Source organism: Oncorhynchus kisutch, linkage group LG5 (genome assembly GCF_002021735.2).
Source record: "Oncorhynchus kisutch isolate 150728-3 linkage group LG5, Okis_V2, whole genome shotgun sequence".
In the NCBI taxonomy this organism is placed as follows: domain Eukaryota; kingdom Metazoa; phylum Chordata; class Actinopteri; order Salmoniformes; family Salmonidae; genus Oncorhynchus; species Oncorhynchus kisutch.
Window position 1 is genome coordinate 55840176 of NC_034178.2, and position 26750 is coordinate 55866925.

The 26750-nt window shown below is 42.3% G+C and overlaps 1 protein-coding gene across 1 annotated transcript in view; it reads left to right on the forward strand.

Annotated features, from left to right (window-relative positions):
- LOC109891289 (receptor-type tyrosine-protein phosphatase gamma) overlaps positions 1 to 26750 on the forward strand; it is a 244603-nt gene that overhangs the window by 119024 nt on the left and 98829 nt on the right. Inside the window, exon 4 of the mRNA XM_031825446.1 lies at positions 6637 to 6785. Within this exon, the coding sequence (XP_031681306.1) occupies positions 6637 to 6785 (149 nt within the window). The remainder of the gene's footprint in view (positions 1 to 6636; positions 6786 to 26750) is intronic.

The following is a 26750-nucleotide window of genomic DNA, read 5'->3' on the forward strand; positions in this document are numbered from 1 at the left end:
TGAACTAGAAAAGCCTGGCCTCGTTGGACCCCTCCTTCGTGCCGATGTCATTTGGATGTGTTTGTGAAGGTCTTAGGTAACATTAGAATACGAAATGTAAATATTTCAAGGAACATAATTACAGTATCACTAGTTTGTTATAAGTAAAACCCTAAACTGAATGTACAATGTTAAATAAATGTTGTTTATGGAGTGCCTTTATTACAGATATGAAAACAAAGCATTGGAAAACAATAAAATCGTATTTTTATAATGACAAAACTAATACAAATACCTATGAAGAAAATATCAGTATAGGCGCCAAGTGTGCTTGTGAATGGTGAAAATCAACACAAAGCAATAATAGCATTTATAATGAATATACGTGTCAATAATAATCTATTGTCAGTTATTGGACACATTATTTGTGGCCTCGCTCGTGCTTTTATGGTGTAAGTTTTCAGGCAACAGTTTGATCTCATTTAGTTGTTATCCCGTCGCCATAACTCTGTCACTTTCACTTGATTGCATCACTTTACATTTTAGTCATTTAGCAGACACTCCTATACAGAGTGACTTACATTTAATGCATTCATCTTGGTAGGACAACCACATATCACATACACATATACATTTTTCCTCAATAACATAGTAGAGTAAGTAGAGTCAGAGCTATAAGGGGGGGGGGAGTCGAAATTAGGAGGAGGGTTATTTAAGATACTGTTTGAAGAGGTAGGGTTTCAGATGTTTTCAGAAGATGGGCAGGGACTCTGCCGTCCTAGCTTCAGAGGGGAGCTGGTTCCACCATTGGGGTGCCAGGACAGAGAAGAGCTTGGACTGGGCTGAGCGGGAGCTTCCCTCCCATAGGGGTGGGAGGGCCAAGAGACCTGAGGTGGCTCGGGTTGGGGGTAGGGTTTGACCATACCCTGAAGTTATGGAGGAGAGGGGTAACATTAGAGAACTTGGGAAGGTTGAAAACCAGGTGGGTGCATTCTGGATAAGTTGCAGGCGTTTGATGGAACAAGCAGGGAGCAAAGCCAACAACGAATTGCAGTAGTCCAGACGGGACTACTGGATTAGGACCTGTGCCTCTTCCTGTGTGTGGTAGGGTCGTACTCTACGGATGTTGTAGAGCATGAACCTGCAGGAGCGAGTCACTACTTTGCTGTTTTCAGAGAACGACAGGGTGTTGTCCAGGGTCACGCCAAGGTTCTTTGCGCTCTAGGAGGGTGACACTGTGGAGTTGTCAACCGTGATGGAGAGGTCTTTGAGCGGGCAGGCCTTCCCAGGGAGGAAGAGCAGTTCTGTCTTGTCAAGGTTGAGCTTGAGGTGGTGAAAGAGGTCAAGGCGTAGGGTAGTTCTGTGTGACAGACTAGTGGACTCAATAGGCTGAGTGAATGAGTAGCGGAGGATGTCAATCTTTTTTTAATGTGGTTGACAAAGTCGTCCGCAGAGAAGGAGGGGGAATGGGGAGGGGTGGATAATTAAGGAGGGAGGAGAAGGTGGAAAACAGTTTCCTGTGGTTAGAGGCACAAGCTTGAAATTTAGAGTGGTAGAAAGTGGCTTTAGCAGCGGATACAGAGGAAGAGAAAATAGAGAGGAGGGAGTGAAAGGATGATAGGTCCTCAAGAAGTGTTGTTTTCCTTCATTTCACTCAGGTGCCCGCAGCCCTGTTCTGTAAGCTCGCAATGAGTCATTCAGCCACGGAGAAGGAGAGGAGGGCTTAGCCGGCCGGGAGGAAAGGGCAGAGAGTAGGGTCGAAGAGGCAGAATCATGAGAAGGATTTAGCGGAAGGGAGAGATGATAGGATAGAAAAGGAGAAAGTAGTGGGAAAGAGAGTGAAGATTGCGATGGTGCATGACCATCTGGCTAGGAGCTGAGGGGCTGAGGTTGGAGCAAAAGGAGACATAAAAAGAAACAAAGTAGTGGTCAGATACTTGGAGGGGGTCACAGTGAGATAAGTAGGCGAGCAGCCTCTAGTAGTGATGAGGTCAAGCGTTTTGCCTGCCTTGTGAGTTGGAGGGGATTGGGAAAGGGTGAGGTCAAAAAAGGCAAGGAGGGGAAAGAGAGTTGGAAATAAGTGAATCAAAGGCAAACATCAGGAGGTTGAAGTCGCCAAGTACGAAGGGCGGTGAGCCATCATCAGGAAATGAACTCATAAAGATGCTCTCAGACTATGAGAGACAACATGGTCAGATGAAGAAAGAGCAACTGGAGTACCAGTGTTCTCTTGGGTGATCCATGTCTCCGTCCGGGGCAAAAAGGGGCAGCAGAGCCTGGGATGAACTCAGCGTTCGTGACCGCAGATCGGCAGTTCCAAACGCTGCCAGAGACCCAGAATTCCACATGAGTTGTGCGCACAGGGTACACTAAATTAGAAGGGTTGCAGCCAAGGGGTCGGGAGCATCTGTAAAATATATAGGGAGAGGTGCGAACTGGTATAGAAAACACACACATAGTTGACAAAGCTACAAAAGAGCAAAATAACTAGTTAAGATACTCAGGTGAGAGAGTGGTGTGAGCCTTCCTCTCTTTCCTTCCTTGAACAACTCGGCAGAACAACTCCGCCGAACGGTCTTTGTTTTGGCCACGGTCTTGTTTTGGCCACAGTCTTTGTTTTGGCCACAATCTTTGTTTTGCGACAGAACTGCCACTGACACGACCGCCACTTACAGCTGCCACTGAGAAACCAGGGGACACTGAAGAACTAGCAATCATTGCTGATTGCCTAGCAGAGGTGGAGAGCACACATCCCTGTACTAATTGCTGATTGCCTAGGAGAGGTGAAATCACCCCCCCCCCCCCCAAATACAGCCACTGATTACCAAAAACAAGTCACAAATCGCCCTGCCCCTTGATCGTGATTGATGTGTCAATAACTGTCTGCAAATTATGAGCAGTCAGCAGTTCACACACCAAGTAGGCTACTGGGAAAACAGGCAGCACTTAGCTAGCACTCCTGAAGATAAACAGGCAGCACTTAGCTAGCACTCCTGGAGATAAACAGGCAGCACTTAGGTAGCACTCCTGGAGATATCAGGAGTCTAGCTATGGAATTAATCACTTCCCACAACAATTTGCTTGCAGCTGAAACTGGTGTCATGGGTTCTGTTCTGAGGGCAGTTTCTCCTCCCTGTGGGCTGTGCACAATTTTGCTTGCGCAACGGCTCACGTGGAATCTTTGCTGCTGCCTTGGCCCTCATATACAGTGCATTCGGAAAGTATTCAGACCCTTTGACTTTTTCTACATTTTGTTACATTACAGTCAGATTCTAAAATGGATTCAGTGGACTGATATAGGGTACAACGTTTTGACATTATAATTACAATAGATGAATACAATTGAATGGCCCGCCCTGCACTTCATTCACAATTGGTGGTTACATAATTATGCATTGTTTGCTTCCTCTTGCTCAACTCACCCATTCTCCCCCATCATACTATATTTAATTTATTTAATGCGTTGTTATATGTGGGAAATTAGTTTCAGTATAGTCTATGTTCAGTTTCGAGGAAATTATCAGGGTGATTATCAACTGGGCACGACACCTGCAACTATTGAGAGAAGGAGCGGAGTAGGCCAATCTGTTGGGAGAAGGAGCGGAGTAGGCCAATCTGTTGGGAGAAGGAGCGGAGTAGGCCAATCTGTTGGGAGAAGGAGCGGAGTAGGCCAATCTGTTGGGAGAAGGAGCGGAGTAGGCCAATCTGTTGGGAGAAGGAGCAGAGTAGGCCAATCTGTTGGGAGAAGGAGCGGAGTAGGCCAATCTGTTGGGAGAAGGAGCGGCGTAGGCCAATCTGTTGGGAGAAGGAGCGGCGTAGGCCAATCTGTTGGGAGAAGGAGCGGAGTAGGCCAATCTGTTGGGAGAAGGAGCGGAGTAGGCCAATCTGTTGGGAGAAGGAGCGGAGTAGGCCAATATGTTGGGAGAAGGAGCGGAGTAGGCCAATCTCTTGGGAGAAGGAGCAGAGTAGGCCAATCTGTTGGGAGAAGGAGCAGAGTAGGCCAATCTGTTGGGAGAAGGAGCGGAGTAGGCCAATCTGTTGGGAGAAGGAGCGGAGTAGGCCAATCTGTTGGGAGAAGGAGCGGAGTAGGCCAATCTGTTGGGAGAAGGAGCGGAGTAGGCCAATCTGTTGGGAGAAGGAGCGGAGTAGGCCAATCTGTTGGGAGAAGGAGCAGAGTAGGCCAATCTGTTGGGAGAAGGAGCAGCAGGGAAAAACATTCATAAAATGACATGCCATCCTAAAACTGGTTATAACTCCAGTTCTGTTTGTGATATTAACATTCTAACAACAGCAGTGTGTTATATAGACGTATTTAGGAAAAGTCAAGAATGAGGGGGATATGACCTTATAACTGGAGAGTAATAAAACATTTTAAATGTGTTGTTAGTCATTATGATGCTGTCTGTCTTTCTAGTGTTAATATACAGAATCACTAAGAAATCCATTCATATTTTGTTTAGGGAAGGCCATAAAAAACATGATACAAGACAATGTATTTCAAAATAACAGTATAGCATGTTCTGAGTTGTATTTATCTGTGCTTAGCCAAGGCTATGTCTGTGTCATGCCAATGAAATGAAGGTGTTAATTTAGCAGATATAACAGGCCCTGCACCTACCACAGTCCACATATATTTTACAGTAAGAATATTATGGGATATAACAGAAGAAAGGATATTTATCCCAAATGTCTATTGCTGATTGTTACCACTAACCTACTCACATGAGGAACGTGCAGGGAGCCACCGTTATTCTAGGAGAAAGTTACATTTTGAAACAGAGACCATCCCTGCAATTTGTGGAGTTGTCATTAGAAACCTTAGAATCTGCTCTTTCTGATAGGGTATAACAATCACATGTCTGGCCTGCATGGACCTCTGTCAGATGATATGGAAGAAGTACTATTTGATCTCCTTTCCTTTCTTTGTCAATGCACACTGCACTGGTCATCTGTCACTATTTGACAATTGATAATATTGTCACCCATCAGACTACTTTAGTCCACATATATTATTATTGTTATTATTTTATGCGTGAAAATAGTTCCAATGTAGTTTAGGTGTCATTTGGACGGGCCAGCTGGGCAGGCAACTGTTGTCTTACAGTCAGAAAATACACTATTGTATTATTTGAGTAGTTCAAGTTGAAGTTTTATTAGTTGTACTGTATGTACGGGGTAGACATTGTATACATCGTCTAACGAAATGCTTATTTGCAGATTCCATCTCGACAATGCAACAATAATAAAAGACAAGAATAGGAACATAAAGTAAATGGCTCAGTAGAATATAATATTTTCTTTGTTGCATAAGTATATTACAGGAAGGCACAATTTATTGTACAATATTTACATGTGTTTTGGGGATGGGGCAGTGTATAAACTGATCAGTGTAATAAGGGTTTTGTAGCAGCAGTTGTGAGGTGTGGGTGTGTCCATGAGTTTCTGAGTGTCTGTGTGCATAAGTGACTACATGTGTGCTAAGGTGCAGAGAATCAGAGCAGGGGGACAGTGCAGTTCAAGCATTCAGCAGTCTGATAGCTTGTAAGTAGAAAGTGTTTCTGAGCCTGTTAGTATCAGACCTCATGCCTTGATACCGTCTGCCCGACGTTAAAGGAGAGAACAGCTCGTGTGTGTGGTCCTTGATTATGCTGTGTGCCTTCCTCGGGTACTGTTTCGAGAAGATCTCCTGGATGGGTAGGAACACGATCCTTAGTGATGTACTGGGCTGTCTTCAACACCCTCTGAAGGGCCTTGAGGTCATGGACGGAGTTGCACCGTACCAGGCTGTGATGCAACCAGTCAGGATGCGCTCGATGGTGCAGTGGTAGTATTTGGAGAGGACTGACGAATTTCTTCAGCCACCTTAGTATTTGCAGTCTATGCGCTTTTGGATCATTCAATACATTTTCTGACTGATTACAATTTACATTTGGTGTCCTGGGGTTTCTTATGACCTATTTTAACATAATAAAGGCATTCATTTAGCAATTTATTGTTTTTTATGGATTATTTACACGATTGAAATATCAACCGTCATGGCCATTGTAGAAGTTATGGAATTTTGGCACTCCAAGTATTAACTGAGAGATCTGTGAATTAGCATGTCATCAGGGACTTTTTAGGCCAATGATGACAGCAAAGAGGAAGGCTGTTATTTGTCCCACTCCCAGAGTCCCCTAGCTTCCAAAAGGCATCAGTAGAAAAATACTTTAATTTAGGGGTAAATTAAACAGGATGTTCTGGTATACACACAAGTTAAGTCAAGTCGAATATATATCAAGTGCATTTTACATTGGTCTCAGTCATAACGGTTCTCAACAAAACCAGAATGGACAGAGGCACATTCTCAGAGAAAAGGTAAGTCACAGATTGACGTAAGACACTTTCCAGATAACTAATGAAGTTATCACTCCCCTTACTATCTCTTATCTGCTTTCCCTCTCCTCTTATCTATCTATCTATCTATCTATCTGTCTATCTGTCTATCTGTCTATCTGTCTGTCTATCTATCTGATGAAAGCAGATAATGGCCGAATTGTTATGCTTTTGATTGACAAAAAATAAAACATCAGCTTTTAATTGTGAGTGAGAGTCGCGCTTGTTTCTCAACTAATATTCCCTATGCTCATTTGTATTCACTTTCCCATCTCTCCCCAGTGGCTGTGCTGCTGAAGGATGACTACTTTGTACGGGGGGCAGGACTGCCTGGACGCTTCAAGGCGGAGAAGATTGAGTTCCATTGGGGTCAGAGTAACGGATCAGCAGGGTCAGAACACAGCATCAACGACAGGAAGTTCCCTGTGGAGGTGAGATTAGTTGGCCACAGAAGACAGGGGGTGTAGGGGTTAGATCATATGGACACAGATGATAGGGGGCTGTAGGGGTTAGATAATATAGACACAGAGGATAGGGGGTGTAGGGGTTAAATCATATGGACACAGAGAATAGGGGGCTGTAGGGGTTATATCATATGGACACAGAGGATAGGGGGCTGTAGGGGTTAGATCATATGGACACAGAGAATAGGGGGCTGTAGGGGTTAGATCATATGGACACAGAGGACATGGCTGTAGGGGTTAGATCATATGGACACAGAGGATAGGGGACTGTAGGGGTTAAATCATATGGACACAGAGGATATTGGGCTGTAGGGGTTAAATCATATGGATACAGAGGATAGGGGGCTGTAGGGGTTAGATCATATGGACACAGAGGATAGGGGGCGAGACTGAGGGTGTTTATGGTTGAGACTGATACACTGATCCAAAAAGAGAAGGATGTGTCAGTGCAGGCTGTGAACCTAGAGTACAGGAGGTTACTGCAACTCAACGGGGTGAGTATTACCATGTAGACCTCATGCTGAGTGGATGAACGTAATTGTCTTATTTGAGAGATGTGCAAAAAGAGAGTGACAGAAAGACTGTGACCAATACGGAGAAAGCAAGAGAGAGACACACATTGATTGCCTATTGTGGCTGTCCTTTGCGATGCAGATACATTCTCACCCTGATGGCAGATTAATCATTCAGACTGAGTCAGGAGTCAGAAGTGGAGAGACACTTTCAGCATGTCAACACAGTGAACTTTCCAGCACCTAAAGCACTTAACTTTGCGCTACCATTATGTCTGTTGAATCAGCTACCTGTTTTTGAATCCTTTGCATACAAGTGAAATAGAAGGGGAGAGCTCTCCATGTGCTGCTTTTCTCTCCCATGTCTCATAGACCTGGGAATTCTTTCTTTCTTTCTAGCCTAGCACTGTTCTTATAAAGCCTTCCCTCTGGCAGTCAGGGCCCATATTCATTAAGCTTCTCACATAAAACCTTCCTTCCTTGTCTGTCTTTGTAGTGCTAGCTCTTTTCTTAGAGAGCTTTTCTTCCCTACAGGTTTCTGATTCTGAATGCTTGTGTAATTACGATCACCATTTTGTCTCCTCACATCTTTCTGTGACCAATGAACCGTGAAAGGGCACTGGATGGATGATATGCAGCCATTCTAATTGAAAGCAGTGCTCAGTATGGCTCAGTTGATAGAGCATGGCACTTGCAATAGCAGGGCTGTGGGTTTGATTCCCACATGGGGCCAGTATGAAAATGCACACTCAGGTCTCACTCAAGTTTATTTTATAACACATAGTTTTCATCGATTTTTGTCTTTCTATTATCGTAAGTGTTACTTTTTTTTATTTCTTCAATCGCTTCTTCATTCAAATCGTTTAGATTTTGAAGTCGCTCTGGATAAGAGTGTGTTCTAAATGACTCAACTCTAAATGTATTAGCTGTTGTACATATGGCTGCATTTGATAGTGCTGCCGTTACCTGTCGGTGGTGGTAATTACGGATGTGTAATTAACTTTGATGAAAGGTTTGTCTGGTTAGTGGGTAGTTAAGGGGGAGGAAGGAAAGGCAGCAGGAGAAGAGAAGGTAAAGGGATTTATTGCTATTCATTTCTGTTAAAATATCTGACTGGTTACAGGATCCTAGACGTTTGACGCTAGTTCCTATTTCACAGTATGGTCGTTTTCAAGCAAAGGGGAAGGCCGATGACATCACGACTTCCCGTCAAACTCTACTCCTTGCAGTTTGCAGTTGTGTCAAAAAACACTATTTTGCGCAGTTGTGTCTAAAAACACTCTTTTGCTCAAAACATATTGCTCAAAACATATTTTTGTTACCCTTTAGTGTGTGCACTTTACTGTATTTCTACTGGGTGAGGCTAAGGCTTAAAAGGATGTGAGAGAAGCTGAATGGGTGTAAACAAAGCTGGAAAAGGCCATTTTCTTCTACTTGTCTCCTAAGTGGGATAACACATTTATCAACTGCAGCATAACTTTCCCATGTTTCCTCCAACTACAGTGGTATACAAATTTGAAGCTCTGAGGCTGTACTTATAAGGTTATTTTTTTAACCTGGTCACATACAGTGCCATCTAAAAGTATTTACACTCCTTGACTTTTCCCACATTTTGATGTTGCATCCTGCATTTAAAAGTGATTAAATTGAGATTTTGTTGGTCACTGGCCTACACAAAATACCCCATAATATCAAAGTGGAATTATGTTTTTTGAAATGTTTACAAATGAATGAAAATGAAAAGCTTAAATGTCTTGAGTCAATAAGTAGTATACCCCTTTGACAAGCCTAAATGCATTCAGGAGTAAAACATTTACTTTATAAGTCACATAATATGTTGCAAGGACTCACTCTGTGTAATACTAGTGTTTTACATGAGTTTTGAATGATTGCCTCATTTCTGTGCCCCACACATACATTTAAAAGTCAGTTAAGAACACATTCTTATTTTCAATGACGGCCTGGGAACAGTGGGTTAACTGTAGGGGTTAGATCATATGGACACAGAGGATAGGGGGCTGTAGGGGTTAAATCATATGGAAAGCAGACATTGAATATCCCTTTGAGTATGGTGATGTTATTAATTGTACTTTGTATGGTGTATCAATACACCCAGTCACTACAGAGATACTCAGTTGCCGGAGAGTAAGGAAACCACTGAGGGATTTCACCATGAGGCTAATGGTGACTTTAAAACAGTTACAGAGTTTAATGGCTGTTATATGAGAACTGAAGATGGATCAACAACATTGTAGATACTCCACAATACTAACCTAATTGATGGTTATGCTTTTCCTCGTTAAGGACTGGGGAGTTTTTCAGGATAAGAATAAACAGATTGGAGCTAAGCACAGGCAAAATCCTAGATGAAAATCTAGTTCAGTCTGCTATCCATCAGACTTTGGGAGAAGAATTCACCTTTCAACAGGACAATAACCTAAAACACAAGGCCAAATCTACACTAGAGTTGCTTACCAAGAAAACAGTGAATGTTCCTGAGTGGCCGAGTTACAGTTTTGACTTAAATCTACTTGAAAATATATGGCAAGACCTGAAAATGGTTGTCTAGCAATGATCAACCACCATTCTACAGAGCTTGAAGAATTCTGAAAATAATAATAGGCAAATGTTGCACAATCCAGGTGTGGAAAGCTCTTACAGACTTACCCAGAAATAATCTGTAATTGTTGCCAATGGTGCTACTACACTGAACAAAAATATAAATGCAACATGTAAAGTGTTGGTCCCATGTTTTATCAGCTGAAATAAAAGATCCATGAAATGTTCCATATGCACAAAAAACATATTTCTCTCAAATGTTATGGACAAATTAGTTTACATACCTGTTAGTGAGCATGGATTATCCATCCACCTGACAGGTATGGCACATCAAGAAGCTGATTAAACAGCATGATCATTACACAGGTGCACGTGCTGGGGACAATAAAAGGCCACTCTAACATGTGCAGTTTTGTCACACAACACAATGCCACAGATGCCTCAAGTTTTGAGGGGCATGCAATTGGCATGCTGAATGCAGGAATGTCCACCAGAGCTGTTGCCAGAGAATGTCATGTTCATTTCACTACCATAAGTCACTTACAATGTTGTTCTAGAGAATTTGGCAGTGCCAACTGGCCTCACAACCGCAGACCACGTGTATGGCGTTGTGTGGGAGAGCGGTTTGTTTATGTCAATGTTGTGATCAGTGCCCCATGGTGTCGGTGGGGTTTTATCGATGGCAATTTGAATGCACAGATGAATACCGTGACGAGATACTTAGGCCCACTGTCGTGCTATTCATCTGCCGCCATCAGCTCATGTTTCAGCATGATAATGCACAGGCCCATGTCGCAAGGATTTGTACACAATTCAAGACAATAATTTCCCTGCAAATAAACATAATTTCTATATAAAAAAAACGTTTTTTTGCAAGCAGAAGGCATTTAGAATAAAATGGCAATATCATTAGATTTGATTCAATTCCATCTTTGAGGACTGCAACCATAGAAATTCAATGTATTTATACCTATTAAGCCATTGTCAACTTCCAGTCTGCTTATTTTGCTCACAGCTCACTGTCAATTGCCCACTATCACCCTATGTTTACATATTAGGCAATGGATTTCATGAAGAAAAATGATTTGTTTGAAAATGCAACTGGGGCCATCACACCTTCAAAATGATTCGGCAATCATCATTTATTTGAAAAACACAATTTCCTTCATGTGTTCTAATAAGGAAAGTTGGACAGAGAAATCCACTCCTGTCGAACGGATAAAATGTTGTCGATCTTTTGAACAGTTTCCTGTACCTGCCGTTTCCATGACGCGTCCCAATGACGGGATCAATGGAAACCTGTCTATAGTGTGTAGTATTTTTCATTTGAAATAGACATGACGTGTGCGTGCGTTTGTGTGTCCGTGTGTAAACATTTTGAGGAATAAGAGTTAAAAGGTCAAAGAGACCTTCATAAAACCTGACATACTTTAGGATGGGGCGGATGGGGCGGCAGTGTAGCCTAGTGGTTAGAGCATTGGACTAGTAACCGAAAGGTTGCAAGTTCAAATCCCCGAGCTGACAAGGTACAAAATCTGTCGTTCTGCCCTTGAACAGGCAGTTAACCCACTGTTCCTAGGCTGTCATTGAAAATAAGAATTTGTTCTTAACTGACTTGCCTAGTTAAATAAAGATAAAGAAAAAAAAAAAAAAAAAATTGGATTGTTACCAGTCACTCTTCTCTATGGCTGTGTCTCAATATGTGTATATAGTTTGGCTTACCCCTAACAAACTTAGATTTTCCAGGTCCACTATATGATTTGCCAAACATCACTAGCCTTCTATTTTCATATCATATGAATGTTCAGTCTTTCCCACAAATAAACTGTATCAAAAAGCTTAGAGCCATTTATTTGTCATTCATTGGAAAATGGTCATTTTCATCATACCATATCAGCCATATATATCGCCTAGTAGTCTTTCTTAGATTGACCAGAGAACAGAACTTCAGATAGTTATCTTCAACGTATGATTATTGGTTCCTTTCTCAGAAAAGGGGCGGCAATTTTTCCTGTGCACTTCTTGCTGCTTACTTGTCCTCCATTCTATCAAGTGCGCTCACTCACCGGCCTCCCTCTGAGCTGTAGAATGATGGAGCCTCCCCAACACAATGTCAAAAGAATGGCTTAGGGAGGGAATGGGTGGGTGATTCATCCCACTGTTGTGCCCCATTGGACACGGAACAAAGAAACAAAGAACCCAGATAAAATAAAGTCTAAACAAAACCATATGTTTGAATGTAGATGCTCTGAAGAGCCCTCGTGTGTGGGTGTGGGTGTGTGTCGGTGGGTGGGTGGGTGGGGATGAGTGTGTATGTGCTACATAGCTTCTGGCTTTGTATCTTGTAGCTTCACAATGCAAACACCTAGGGGACATAGTTGTGTATGAGGATTTAACTTCAAAACTCACTCACCTCAAAGTCTTGACTTTATGCTGTAGCAGATCAGGGGATAACTTTGTGAAGTGAGAGTATTTACAGACTGAGCTCATTCAGTGTCTCATTGCAATGATAAACGGAGGGGAAATGGAAGTGTGCGTGCATGTGTCTGTGTGTGTTTGTGTGTGTGACCGGTCTTCCTCTAGAAGTTGTCCTGTTTAGCATGGAACACTCAGCCCAGATAGGGCTGGCTGGGGTTCTGGCAGCTAAATCTAACCCTAAACCAGGACTGGCTGTATGGGGTTCTGGCAGCAGGGATTGAGGTCCTGTTTAGCATGGAACACTCGGCCCAGATAGAGCTGGCTGGCGTTCTGGCAGCATGGATTGAGATGCAGTAAGTGACACCATGGGGAAATTACCCCTGACCTCTGGCACACAGAAAGGAAGAGAGGAAGTGCAATAGCAGTGGAATAAAGAGGAGAAAACTGCCTGTGGAAGCCTCACACTCTGGATAAAGCACACACACACAGACACACACACAGACAGACAGACAAACACTGAAGTGAATTGAGTAGGAAAGTATTACTTTTTCAAAGGACTGTTACAAAATCCCAAGACTCCTTACACTCTCTATCAAGCACTCAAGATTGTCATCTGATGAATGTTCAGTCTTTCCCACAAATAAACTGTATCTAAAAGCTTAGAGCCATTTACTGTTTGACAGTCAGTCAAATGGCACATTTGTCATTCAATGGAAAATTGTCATTTTCATCATACATTTTTCATGTTTGAGAATTGATAGATTGAATTCAGTCTGTAATACGCAGTAAGTACAAGCCTGTTAACATACAAGCCTGTTAACCCTCGCAAGGCTGCCGGCCCAGATGGCATCTCTAGCCACGCCTTCAGAGCCCTCAAGTGCAGACCAGCTAGCTGTTGTGGTCTCTGACATTTCCTCTCTCTAGCTCCGGCTGTTATCCCCACTATCATCCTGTGCCCAAGAAAGGGAAATTATCTGAACTGAATGACTACTGACCTGTAGCATTCACTTCCATCATCATGAGTGCTTCAAGAGACCACATCACCTCAATCACAATCAAAGACCACATCACCTCATCCATCCCCGACACACTCAACCCTCTCCAATTCGCCTACCGCCCTGACAGATCCACGGGCGATGCAATCGCCATTGCACTGCACACTGCCCTCACCCACCTGGCCTACAGGAATGCATACAGTATGTGAGGATGCTGTTTGCCTACAACTTGGCCTTCAATAGTATAGTGTCCTCTAAGATCTTCACAAAGCTTAGCAAACCTGGAAGTGAACTCCCTTCGCAACTGGGTTCTGGACTTCCTGACGGGCCGCCCCCAGGTGGTAACACTGAGGTGAAGAAGGCACGGCAGTGACTCTTCACCCTCAGGAGGCTGAAGAAACTCTGCCTTTTCCCTGAGGGCCCTTATAGTGTTCTACAGGAGCACCATCGATACCATACTGTCGGGCTGCATCACGGCCTGGTATGGGAACTCCACCACCGCTGACCGCAAGACTCTACAGAGTTTGGTATGCTCAGCTGAATGCATCATTGGGTGCTCACTGCCTGCCTTCCAGCACACCTAAAACACCAGGTGTCGCAGGAAGGCCAAGAAGATCCTCACGGACCTCAGCCACCTGATCCATGGCCTGTTCCCCCCACTTCCATCACTTAGACACGGGCAGTATATGAGTATCATGGTAAAAACTAGCTTATTTTGCCAGCTAGAATTTTTTTTGAACAAATGACTTCAGAAACGGAGGAAGAAGAAGAAAATAAGCGTTTCCATTGAGCCAAATCCACAATTCACCCCTCCAAAGAAAGGATAGCTCTGGGCCTTCTCCAAAATGCCACCAGATCCACAGTCGAATCCCTAACCGAAGCATCACATTTCAGTTTAGTCCGCACTCGGCAGACTATATATAAAACTCTCCCAGAGCCTCAGAATGGCCGGTTTACCCCAACGTACAGCCCCACAAAAACCTTTCAAACTTGCTCTATACAGTAACAGTGACCTCCATCGTGGCCGAAACTACTCTTCCCATAGGTTTGTACTATCTACAGTATGACAGCCTCAGCAGTTAGCTGCCATAAGGTCTCATGTGGCTCAGTTGTTAAAACATGGTGCTTGCAATGCCAGGGTTGTGGGTTTGATTCCCACAGGGGACCAGTACGAAGAAGTACGTAGAATGTACACTCACTCTGTAAGTCGCTATGGATAAGAGCATCTGCTAAATGACTAAAATGTAAAAATGTAACAGCAGGTAGACATGTTTACATTTGGTTAGTTGTATCAGTGTTATTTAGATGGAAGACGTGAGCTAAATGTGCTATAGCTAGCAAATGTCTGGTTCTGCTGGCTGTTTGAGATGCTTTGGAAGCCTTGTTGATGGTAGAGAGGGCATCCATTTTGAGAAGCAAATTTTCACTGAAGCCCTCCTTCCATTGTTGATAGCTGTGGAAGTTCTCAGGGATAAAATCTGCCCCGTAGATTGATGAGTGAACGCCCAATGCGCCCGCCTGATTCTCATTCTCAAGTTTTTCATTCATCGTGTGAAGCTGACCGTGGGGCGTTGTGGGATTTTTTTCCAAACTTAGAGCTTATTTGGAGAACCTCAAACCCAACTTTTAGAACAACATTATAACAATTGATTTAAGAGTTTGTATAGTAGCTGCAAGCATATCATCCAATTTAGTTAGTCATTTGGTATTGCCTGGCAGACAAGACAAGCAGCACAGTAATCCTCTAAGACCTTCAGATCACTCCTGTCTTGTTTACATATCCTGACAAACATGAACATGGTCCGCCCCTATGGTGATCACTGAGCTGCACTGAAACACACTGCCAAGTTGTGAACCTGGCACTGGTGATCACTGAACCACATTGCCATATTGTGAGCATGGCCGTTACATAAAGACCAGTGGGCTGCACTGCCTGTGGCCCCTGGCTGATGTTGTCATGCTCTTTTTCAAAGCAGTGAAGTGGTGGGATCGATAATGGACCACCTGTTAGATCCCAGTCAGTGCAGTGATTGACGAAGGAGCTATTTCCCCCACAGAAGGCCACGGGGATATCTGTTATAATAATGTATTTATATGTCACCTCCTGTTACATTCATTATACGAATATGAAATATGATATGAAATGTGATATGCAATGCACAGCAGAAGGGTGGATGTGTGTGTGCATGCTTTCATATGCTCGCAGCTACTATAATTGTTCTGGCGATGTGATTTTTGTCTGTGTGTTGGTCTTGGTGTGAGCCTGTGCTTTACTTTGTGCTCAAAGTGAACAACAAGGTCTCATTAACATTGCATATATTTCTGCCTCACAACCAACTTGATTTACAACCAAAGAGTCTTATACTTATAAATGATAAAAGCAGAATGTTGTTTTATGGCTGTTGGTTCTCTCCTTGGCCCCACAGACAGTTATAATACATGGGTAGTGTCATGTCTGGACTATCATTAAATGTGAAGACTGTTATTTTATCAAATCAATTCTCTGTGTAATTATTATTGCGTGATTAAACTAATCATGTACACTTTAATTAACTAGGAAGTTGAAGCACCACAGGAAAATGTTTATAGAGTCTCTATTTCCCAAATCGACTCTTCAGATATTTTCATATCTTATCAGTTAATCTTCTATTAATGTACCATTATTACCTCATCAGTTCTCATTACTGAACATCGCAAACCCTTGGATATCTGCACGAACCCTAGCCTAAATGATGAATCAGCGATATACAATTTGGCTTAATTATTTATTTACTAACTAGCTAATTAATCACAGAAATACAATAATCACAGAAACACACACACAATAGTTCATACATTGAATATTACATGATATAAAGAACAAGTCCCTAGTGGACGAAACCGATAGGATGGCTTGGTAGACAAAGGAAAGGGGGTGTGGACCGCTCAAGAGCGGGAAACTCATACAGTGCCTTGCGAAAGTATTCGGCCCCCTTGAACTTTGTGACCTTTTGCCACATTTCAGGCTTCAAACATAAAGATATAAAACTGTATTTTTTTGTGAAGAATCAACAACAAGTTGAGTATCAGACCACTGCAAATCTACCAAGACCTGGCCGTCCCTCTAAACTTTCAGCTCATACAAGGAGAAGAATGATCAGAGATGCAGCCAAGAGGCCCATGATCACTCTGGATGAACTGCAGAGATCTACAGCTGAGGTGGGAGACTCTGTCCATAGGACAACAATCAGTCATATATTGCACAAATCTGGCCTTTATGGAAGAGTGGCAAGAAGAAAGCCATTTCTTAAAGATATCCATAAAAAGTGTCGTTTAAAGTTTGCCACAAGCCACCTGGGCGACACACCAAACATGTGGAAGAAGGTGCTCTGGTCAGATGAAACCAAAATTGAACTTTTTGGCAACAATGCAAAACGTTATGTTTGGCGTAAAAGCAACACAGCTCATCACCCTGAACACACACCTTCCCCACTGTCAAACATGGTGGTGGCAGCATCATGGTTTGGGCCTGCTTTTCTTCAGCAGGGACAGGGAAGATGGTTAAAATTGATGGGAAGATGGATGGAGCCAAATACAGGACCATTCTGGAAGAAAACCTGATGGAGTCTGCAAAAGACCTGAGACTGGGACGGAGATTTGTCTTCCAACAAGACAATGATCCAAAACATAAAGCAAAATCTACAATGGAATGGTTCAAAAATAAACATATCCAGGTGTTAGAATGGCCAAGTCAAAGTCCAGACCTGAATCCAATCGAGAATCTGTGGAAAGAACTGAAAACTGCTGTTCACAAATGCTCTCCATCCAACCTCACTGAGCTCGAGCTGTTTTGCAAGGAGGAATGGGAAAAAATGTCAGTCTCTCGATGTGCAAAACTGATAGAGACATACCCCAAGCGACTTACAGCTGTAATCGCAGCAAAAGGTGGCGCTACAAAGTATTAACTTAAGGGGGCTGAATAATTTTGCACGCCCAATTTTTCAGTTTTTGATTTGTTAAAAAAGTTTGAAATATCCAATAAATGTCGTTCCACTTCATGATTGTGTCCCACTTGTTGTTGATTCTTCACAAAAAAATACAGTTTTATATCTTTATTTTTGAAGCCTGAAATGTGGCAAAAGGTCGCAAAGTTCAAGGGGGCCGAATACTTTCGCAAGGCACTGTAGCTGATAACTACACTCATCGAAATTGCTAATACCTTATATGAAGACCGCTCATTCGAAAATGTACATATTTACGATTGTATGTCTTGTTGTTTCTCTCTGTGGTCGCCGGTCTGTCTGCTGGAGAGTCAATCGACAGAAAGTCTCTGGTTGTGTTCATAATGGATACTTCAGATGTTTCGGCGGATGTCGGTATTCTTGTCCTAGGCTTCGTACATTTCCGGCTGCGGACTGGTAGTTCAACGACCTAGGATTTCTTACTTCTGTAGTGAATTAATAGTCTCAGAGTTGAACCATTCCAGCCGTGTAGCCAATGCTCCACGCTGTATGGTCTTGTCCTTTGGTAGAGTTGTAGTGCCAACCATTTCAACATGTAGCTACCACTTCATATTTTCTGGTCTTAGAAATTCAACAATTTTCAACCTTAGCTTACACCATGGTTTGCATGATCTGGTGTGAATTGGGTCACAGGATTTTATACTTGGGTAGAAAAGGACCGTCTCATCACGTCTGTGCCCACCTGGGCGTGGCTACTGACTGTGCATAAGTTACCATAAAACAATCCATTCTCATTTGGAAGACTAAATCACATGGTTATCTTTTCAAAAGTATTCTTATACTTATTCATTCATCTTATACAACCTTCAGATGTAAGCTGGGAACATTAAGAGATATAGTTATATGTGTTTCCAGTCCTTCATGAGATCTCCAAATGAAACAAACTCGACATGACTGTCCCTTAAGTGTCCATGGACCATTCCCACATTCTCAAAAATATAAATATTGTTTAATTCTCCAATTTTGTGGATTAGTAGGTTTGGGAAGAAAAATTCCTTTGTTCTCCATAGGCTCTCTCCCTCCATACTCCATGGCAGCGAAGAGAGGGAGTTTCTAGCAGGATTTTATGACCATTGTAAAACCTGATGTGGGAGAGTGAGAGAGAGAGGGGGGGGGGGGTGCACCATATACACCCCAAAAGGGCCACGTCATGAAAGTAGCATGGGATCACAACAGAGTATTAATTAATGGACACCATGGGGGGCACAACATAGAATGTCACACAGACACAAGAGGAGTGATGAATATTGTTGCACTGCTTACTCTCAACGTTATCCCACCAATAACTTCACCTGACTTCAACTTGTCCCTGAGTCGGTGTCCTTTTATGCCCTTTATTGCTATATTTGTTGTGTTATACAGTGCATTCGGAAAGTATTCATACCCCTTCCCTTTTTCAAAATTTTATTACGTTACAGCATTATTCTAAAATGGATGAAATTAATGTTTTACTTCATCAATCTACACAAAATACCCCAAAATGACAAAGCGAAAACAGGTTTGAAGAAAACATAGAATTCCTTATTTACATAAGTATTCAAACCCTTTGCTATGAGGCTCGAAATTGAGCTCAGGTTCATCCTGTTTCCATTGATCATCCTTCAGATGTTTCTAGAACTTAATTGGAGAACTCCGCTGACTTTGTATCGTTATCGGTACCCCCTGTATATAGCCTCGCTATTGTTTATTTGTTGTGTTATTTTTTACTTTCATTTATTTGGTAAATCTTTTCTTAACTCTTCTTGAACTGCACTATTGGTTAAGGGCTTGTAAGTAAGCATTTCACGGTCTACACTTGTTGTATTCGGCACATGTGACAAATAAAGTTTGATTTGAGTCCATCTGTGGTAAATTAAATTCCTTGCACTTGATTTGGAAAGGCACACACCTGTCTATATAATTCCCACATGTCAGAGCAAAAACCAAGCCATGAGGTCGAAGGAATTATCTGTAGAGCTCCGAGACAGGATTTTGTTGAGGCACTGGGGAGGTTACCAAAACATTTCGGCAACATGGAAGGTCCCCAAGAACACAGTGGACTCCATCATTCTTAAACGGAAAAAGTTTGTAACCACCAAGACTCTTCCTAGAGCAGGCTGCCGAGCCAAACTGAGCAATTGGGGCCACCAAAAACCCGATGGTCACTCTGATAGAGATCCACGGTTCCTCTGGAGATGGGAGAACCTTCCAGGACAACCATCTCTACAGCATTCCACCAATCAGGCCTTTATGGTAGAGTGGCCAGGTGGAAGCCACTCCTCAGTAAAGGGCGCATGTGTAAATATTTGTATGAACATAAGATTCAACAACTGAGACATAAACCAAACAAGTTCCACAGACATGTGACTAACAGAAATTGAATAATGTGTCCCTGAACAAAGGGGGGGTCAAATCAAAAGAAACAGTCAGTATCTGGTGTGGCCAACAGCTGCATTAGGTACTGCAGTGCATCTCCTCCTCATGGACTGCACCAGATTTGCCCGTTATTGCTGTGAGATGTTACTCCAATCTTCCACCAAGGCACCTGCACCTTCTGGGGGGAATGGCCCTAGTTGTCACCCTCCTATCCAAAAGGTCCCCGGTTTGAGATCCGGGCTCTTCGCTGGCCATGGCAAAACACTAACATTCCTGTCTTGCAGGAAATCACGCACAGAACGAGCAGTATGGCTGGTGGCATTGTCATGCTGGAGGGTCATGTCAGGATGAGCCTGCAGGAAGGGCACCACATGAGGGAGGAAGATGTCTTCCCTGTAAAGCACAGCGTTGAAATTGCCTGCAATGACAAAAAGCTCAGTCCAATGATGCTGTGACACACCGCTCCAGACCATGACGGACCCTCCACCTCCAAATCGATCCCGCTCCAGAGTACAGGCCTCTGTGTAATGCTCATTCGTTCGATGATAAACGACCATCACAAATCCAACCAGACAAAACTGTGTCAGTGAAGAGCACTTTTTGCCAGTCCTGTCTGGTCCAGCGACGGTGGGTTTGTGCCCATAGGTGACGTTTTCACGACTGGATGAAAAACGTGCCCAAAGTAAACTGCCTGTAACTCAGGCCCAGAAGCTAGGATATGCATATAAATGGTATATTTGGATAGATAACACTCTCAAATGTCTAAAACTGTTCAAATTATGTCTGTGAGTATAACAGAACTGATATGGCAGGTGAAACCCCGAGGACAACCCCCCCCAAGAAAATTAAGCCTACCACTGTTTTCAATGGCTGTCACTTTTATTACAAGGTGAAATCCTCCCAGATTGCAGTACCTAGGGCTTCCACTAAATTGTAGTTTTTCTAGGTGGCTCCCATTTTGACTGTAGTGTTTCCAAGCGCATGGAAGAGAGCACGTTCTTTGGTGTTTTTCTCCGGTAAAGACAATAACGATTCTCCGTCTTAAAATGTATTGTTTATTTACGTATTAGGGTACCAAAGGTTTGATTATAAACGTTGTTTGACTTGTTTGGAAAAGTTTATTAGTAACGTTTGGGATTAATTTTGTATGCATTTTGATGGAGGGAAACTGGGTGGATTATCGACTGAAGCGCGCCAGCTAAACTGAGTTTTTATGAAAAGGACATTATCGAACAAAAGGACCATTTGTGATGTAACTGGGACCTTTTGGAGTGCCAACAGAAGAAGATCATCAAAGGTATGGCATTTATTGTATCTCTATTTCTGACTTTCGTGGCCCACCTGCCTGGTTGAAATATATTTTTCATGGTTTTGTAGCAGGGCGCTGTCCTCAAATAATCGCATGGTGTGCTTTTGCCGTAAAGCCTTTTTGGAATCTGACACAGCGGCTGGATTAACAAGAAGTTAAGCTTTATTTTGATGTATTACACTTGTGATATTTATAATTCTGTCGTTTGAATTTCGCGCTCTGCAATTTCACCGGATGTTGGCCAGGTGGGACGCTACAGTCCCACCTGCCCTTAAGAAGTTAACGACCGTTCCACATGTACATGTTCATTAATTGTGTATGATTCATTGAACAAGCATGGGAAACAGTGTTTAAACCTTTTACAATGAAGATCTGTAAAGTTATTTGGATTTTTACGAATTATGAAGACAGGGTCCTGAAAGAGGGAAGTTTATGTGAAAATGGTGCATTTCTATGTTTTGTAGTGAAAATGTGTTTTTCATGACATCATCGGTGTGCGGCGTGTGATTTTGACCAATTGTGAGTAGGCATTACCTACTAATTGTCTATAATTGGTTGATGATGTCATTGGAAACACTTGTCTTTCACAATCTTTTTTACTACAAAACATAGAAATGATGTTGGGCTAGTGCTGGAGACGATTAATATGAAGTTGAACATTTTTGAAGTCCTGATGTCAACTTCTCCTGAATCAGTGTGGTTTTTATGTGCTTTATGTTCATTTTTGTATCATTTGTTGTGGTAATTGCCCCATTTTATCACTATGAAAGTATGACTCTGACATTTAGCTGTAACATTGACACTCTGCTTTCATCCCTGACTAGAACTTCAACTGATTCAGTGTGACTTTTATGTTCTCTGTGTTCTTTATAGCTACATGGTTGTGCCCTTTTTATCGCTATAAAAGTATTTGATAATTGAGTATCAAGTTTTCTCTAAGTGGGCCCTTGACAGGAGTTGGTCTTGTGTGTGCCAGACTTGGTGAGGGAAGGAAGCCTGTGGGGGCTAAAGCAGAGCTTAGCTAATTGACTAATGTAGCTAATAATGTTTGAATGTTGATGGATGGCTAGTGCTAGCTGTGTGTGTATGTGTGTACGTGTGGATGTGTTTAACTATACTTGTGGGGACCAGGAGTCCCCACAAGAATAGTAAACAAAAATGTGAGAAACTTGGGACATTTTGTTAGTCCCCACAAGGTCAAATGCTACTTCAGGGGGTTTAGTGTTAAGGTTACAACTAGTTTTAGGGTTAGAATTAGGTTTAGAGTCAGGTTTAGGAGCTAGGGTTAATTTTAGGATTTGGGTTTCCAGGTTATGGTAAGGGTACGGGTCAGAGTTAGGGGTAAAGGGAAATAGGATTTTGAAAGGGACTGAATTGTGTGTCTCCACAAGGTTAGTTATACAAGACTGTGTGTGTGCATGCGATAGATTGCCATTGCCCTGCTAGCTCTCAGACAGACAACAAATGGGTGCCATTAAGGACTGCAGTTAAAAGAACTTGAGGAAAGTGATTAAGTATAATTAGCTGGATTGGACTACTTGCCTTGGTGCCTGTTTTACTCTATGCATTAAAATATTGATTTACTATTTATTTATTTTCTCCTCAATGCAATCTGTCATCAGCAGCAACCTTGATTGTCAAGGGTATTGTTGGAGTGTTCTGTTGCACGTTGTCTGGAAGGTGCTTCACTAGGATATTGATGGTTGATTTTAGCTTGTATAGTGTGTGTTAGCTGTTAAGCAACGTATAGTGTGAAGACAAGCAGCATACAATATGATATAATATACAGTGTCTTCAGAAAGTATTTACACCCCTTTACCTTTTTCACATTTAGTTTTACACCCTGAATTTAACATTTATTAAATTGAGATTTTGTGTCATTGATCTACACACAATGCCCCATAATGTCAAAATGAAATGTTGTTTATAGACATGTTTCGAAATATGTTTCGAAATTAATATAATATATGAAAAGCTGAAATAGTACCTTCAGAACACCCGTCTCAGCGTCAACAGTGAGACTGGTGTTTTGCGGGTACTATTTAATGAAGCTGCCAATTGAGGACTTGTGAGGCGTCTGTTTCTCAAACTAGACATTGTAATGTACTTGCCCTCTTGCTCAGTTGTGCACCTGGGCCTCCCACTCCTCTTTCTATTTTGGTTAGAGCCCGTTTGCAATGTTCTGTGAAGGGAGTAGTACACAGAGTTGTACGAGATCTTCAGTTTCTTGGCAATTTTTCACATGGAATAGCCTTCATTTCTCAGAACAAGAATAGACTGATGAATTTCAGAAGAAAGTTATTTGTTTCAGGCCATTTTGAGTCTGTAATGGAACCCACAAATGCTGATGCTCCTGATACTCAACTAGTCTAAAGAACGACAGTCGTATTGCTTCTTTAATCAACAACAGTTTTCAGCTGTGCTAACATAATTGCAAAAGGGTTTTCTAATGATCAATTAGCCTTTTAAAATGATAAACTTGGATTAGCTAACACAACGTGCCATTGGAACACAGGTGTGATGGTTGCTGATAATGGGCCTCTGTACGCCTATGTAGATAGATATTCCATTAAAAATCTGCTGTTTCCACGACAATAGTTATTTACAACATTAACAATGTCTACACTGTATTTCTGATCAATTTGATGTTATTCTAATGGACAGAAAATGTGCTTTTCTTTCAAAAACACGGATTCTAAGTGACCCCAAACTTTTGAACGGTAGTGTATATTAGTGTTGTATTTTTCAAATGTTTTATAAATATTAGAATTTGTCTTCCACTTAGACATTACAAAGTATTTTGTGTAGATCGTTGACCAGAAATGATAATTAAATCCATTCTAATCCCACTTTGTAACACAACAAAATGCCATTTACGTCTGTGACAAACAAACGTCTTCTGATGATGTGCCATAGCTTCTGTATAACACACAAAGCCTTGTGCGTGTATTAATGCACCAGACAGGACATCTCCTGAGCATTATCTACTGTCCCTGAACAGTTCAAGGCTTTCTGATGGCTGATTCATCCAAGTATTCCTGGATGGAGAACAGCAACATGGCTCAGTGCCTACTCGTCTGATTAAAGAGAGACAGAGGGAGGGAGAGAGAGAGGGAAGCAACAGTAGAGCAACAGACAAGTTGTGATGCAAACACAAACACACAGGGTGAGATGGGGACGTAGCAGCCACATCCATTTGATGAGGGGGTAGCTTTTATATTCAGTTTGAGTGAAGAGACTGTTGATTGCTAGCACTTCTTTGATGGTGCTGTTCTCTCCCAGCTTTGTGGTTGTATTTCAAGCATTCACACTCACACAAATCAAGCAGACACATGCATAGGCCTACATTTTCAGAGTGTATCATTCTCAGAGTAAATTAATTTGGGAGCTGTGCATTGATAGCATTAAGGCATGGAGTTAGGTCTTAGTGAAGAGTATAATCCTGCTGTGGATCCATGCTCACAGGGTTCGATACTGCAACAAAAACAGTCGCACTTGCGACCGATTGACTTGGCAGTTCGACACACATCTTTAATTGGTCGCAAGGGTGCCAGTGAGAAAAATGTACCTGGTCACGTTAGTTTTTGGTTCACAATTAGCGATTTTTTTATCATCATGGTTTATTCAAACATTAATGTGCAATTAACCAAAAACAGAAAACGACTGCACGGGAATGCCCCTATCTGTGTGTCAGGGCTCAACTGTACAGGAATGCCCCTATCTGTGTGTGTCAGGGCTCAACTTCACTTGAATGCCCCTATCTGTGTGTGTCAGGGCTCAACTGTACAGGAATGCCCCTATCTGTGTGTGTCAGGGCTCAACTTCACTTGAATGCCCCTATCTGTGTGTGTCAGGGCTCAACTTCACTTGAATGCCCCTATCTGTGTGTGTCAGGGCTTAACTGTACAGGAATGCCCCTATCTGTGTGTGTCAGGGCTCAACTTCACTTGAATGCCCCTATCTGTGTGTGTCAGGGCTCAACTTCACTTGAATGCCCCTGTCAAAAAGTGTCAGGGGTCGACATGCATGGAAGGTTTTGGAAACCTATAATAATTGTTATAATGCGATTTTTAATCTAGGCTATATAATTTATTTATTAAAAACAGATGGATTCTCAAAGCTGTTCGTTTGCTATGTCGATTATTCATCACACGTGCGCTGCGGTCACACACAGAGTACAAGTCATTGAGAACACCTGCTTAATATTGAGTTGCACCTCCCTTTTGCCCTCAGAACAGCCTCAATTTGTCAGGGCATGGACTCTACAAGGTGTCAAAAGCATTCCGCAAGGATGCTGGTCCATGTTGACTCCAATGATTCCCACTGTTGTGTCAAGTTGGCTGGATGTCCTTTGGGTGGTGGACCATTCTTGATACACACTGTTGAGCGTGAAAAACCCAGCATCATTGCAGTTCTTGACACAAAGGCACTTGAATATTCACCCTTGCCCATTCACCCTCTAAATGGCACACAATCCATTTCTCAATTGCCTCAAGGCTTCAAAGTATTTAACCTGTCTCCTTCCCTTCGTCTACACTGGTTAAAGTTGATTTAACAAGTGACATCAATAAGAGATCGTAGCTTTCACCTGGATTGTGAGTTTTTGTCACAACCCAGCTCTTGGGATGTGACAAAGAGCTCTTATAGGACCAGGGCACAAATAACAATAATATAATATGAATCAATAATTTTGCTCTTTATTTAACCATCTTACATATAAAACCTTATTTGTTCATCGAAAACTGTGAATAACTCACCACAGGTTAATGTGTGCTTGAAAGGATGCACATAACTCTGCAATGTTGGGTTTCGTTGGAGAGAGTCTCAGTCTTAAATCATTTTCCACACATAGTCTGTGCCTGTATTCCGTTTTCATGCTAGTAAGGACTGAGAATCCACTCTCACATTGCAAAGAGCATCAGGTTGCAAAGAGCATCAGTGTCTAAACAGCGCGATTTGCCAAGGCAGGATACTCTGAGCGCATCCCAATCTAGAAATCTGGCAGTGGCTTCTGATTAAATTACATTTTCACAGAACCGCTTGTTGCAATTTCGATGAGGCTTTCTTGTTCAGATTTTGGTAAGTGGACTGGAGGCAGGGCATGAAAGGGATAACGAATCCAGTTGTTTGTGTCATCCGTTTCAGGAAAGTTCCTGTGTAATTGCGCACCCAACACACTCAGGTGCTTCGCTATATCACATTTGACATTGTCCGTAAGCTTGAGTTCATTTGCACACAAAAAATCATACAATGATGGAAAGACCTGTGTGTTGTCCTTGTTAATGCAGACAGAGAAGAGCTCCAACTTCTTAATCATAGCCTCAATTTTGTCCCGCACATTGAATATAGTTGCAGAGAGTCCCTGTAATCCTAGATTCAGATCATTCAGGCGAGAAAAAACATCACTCAGATAGGCCAGTCGTGTAAGAAACTCATCATCATGCAAGAGGTCAGACAAGTGAAAATGATGGTCAGTAAAGAAAACTTTAAGCTCGTCTCTCAATATAAAAAAAACGTGTCAATACTTTGCCCCTTGATAACCAGCACACTTCTGTGTGTTGTAAAAGCGTTACATGGTCGCTGCCCATATCATTGCATAGTGCAGAAAATACACGGAAGTTCAGGGGCCTTGCTTTAACAAAGTTAACCATTTTCACTGTAGTGTCCAAAACTTCATTCAAGTGAAGTGTCAGGCATTCCCTTGGCAGCAAGAGCCTCTCGGTGGATGCTGCAGTGTATGTCATGGCTTTTGTGCCATCAGTACAGATACCAACACATCTTGA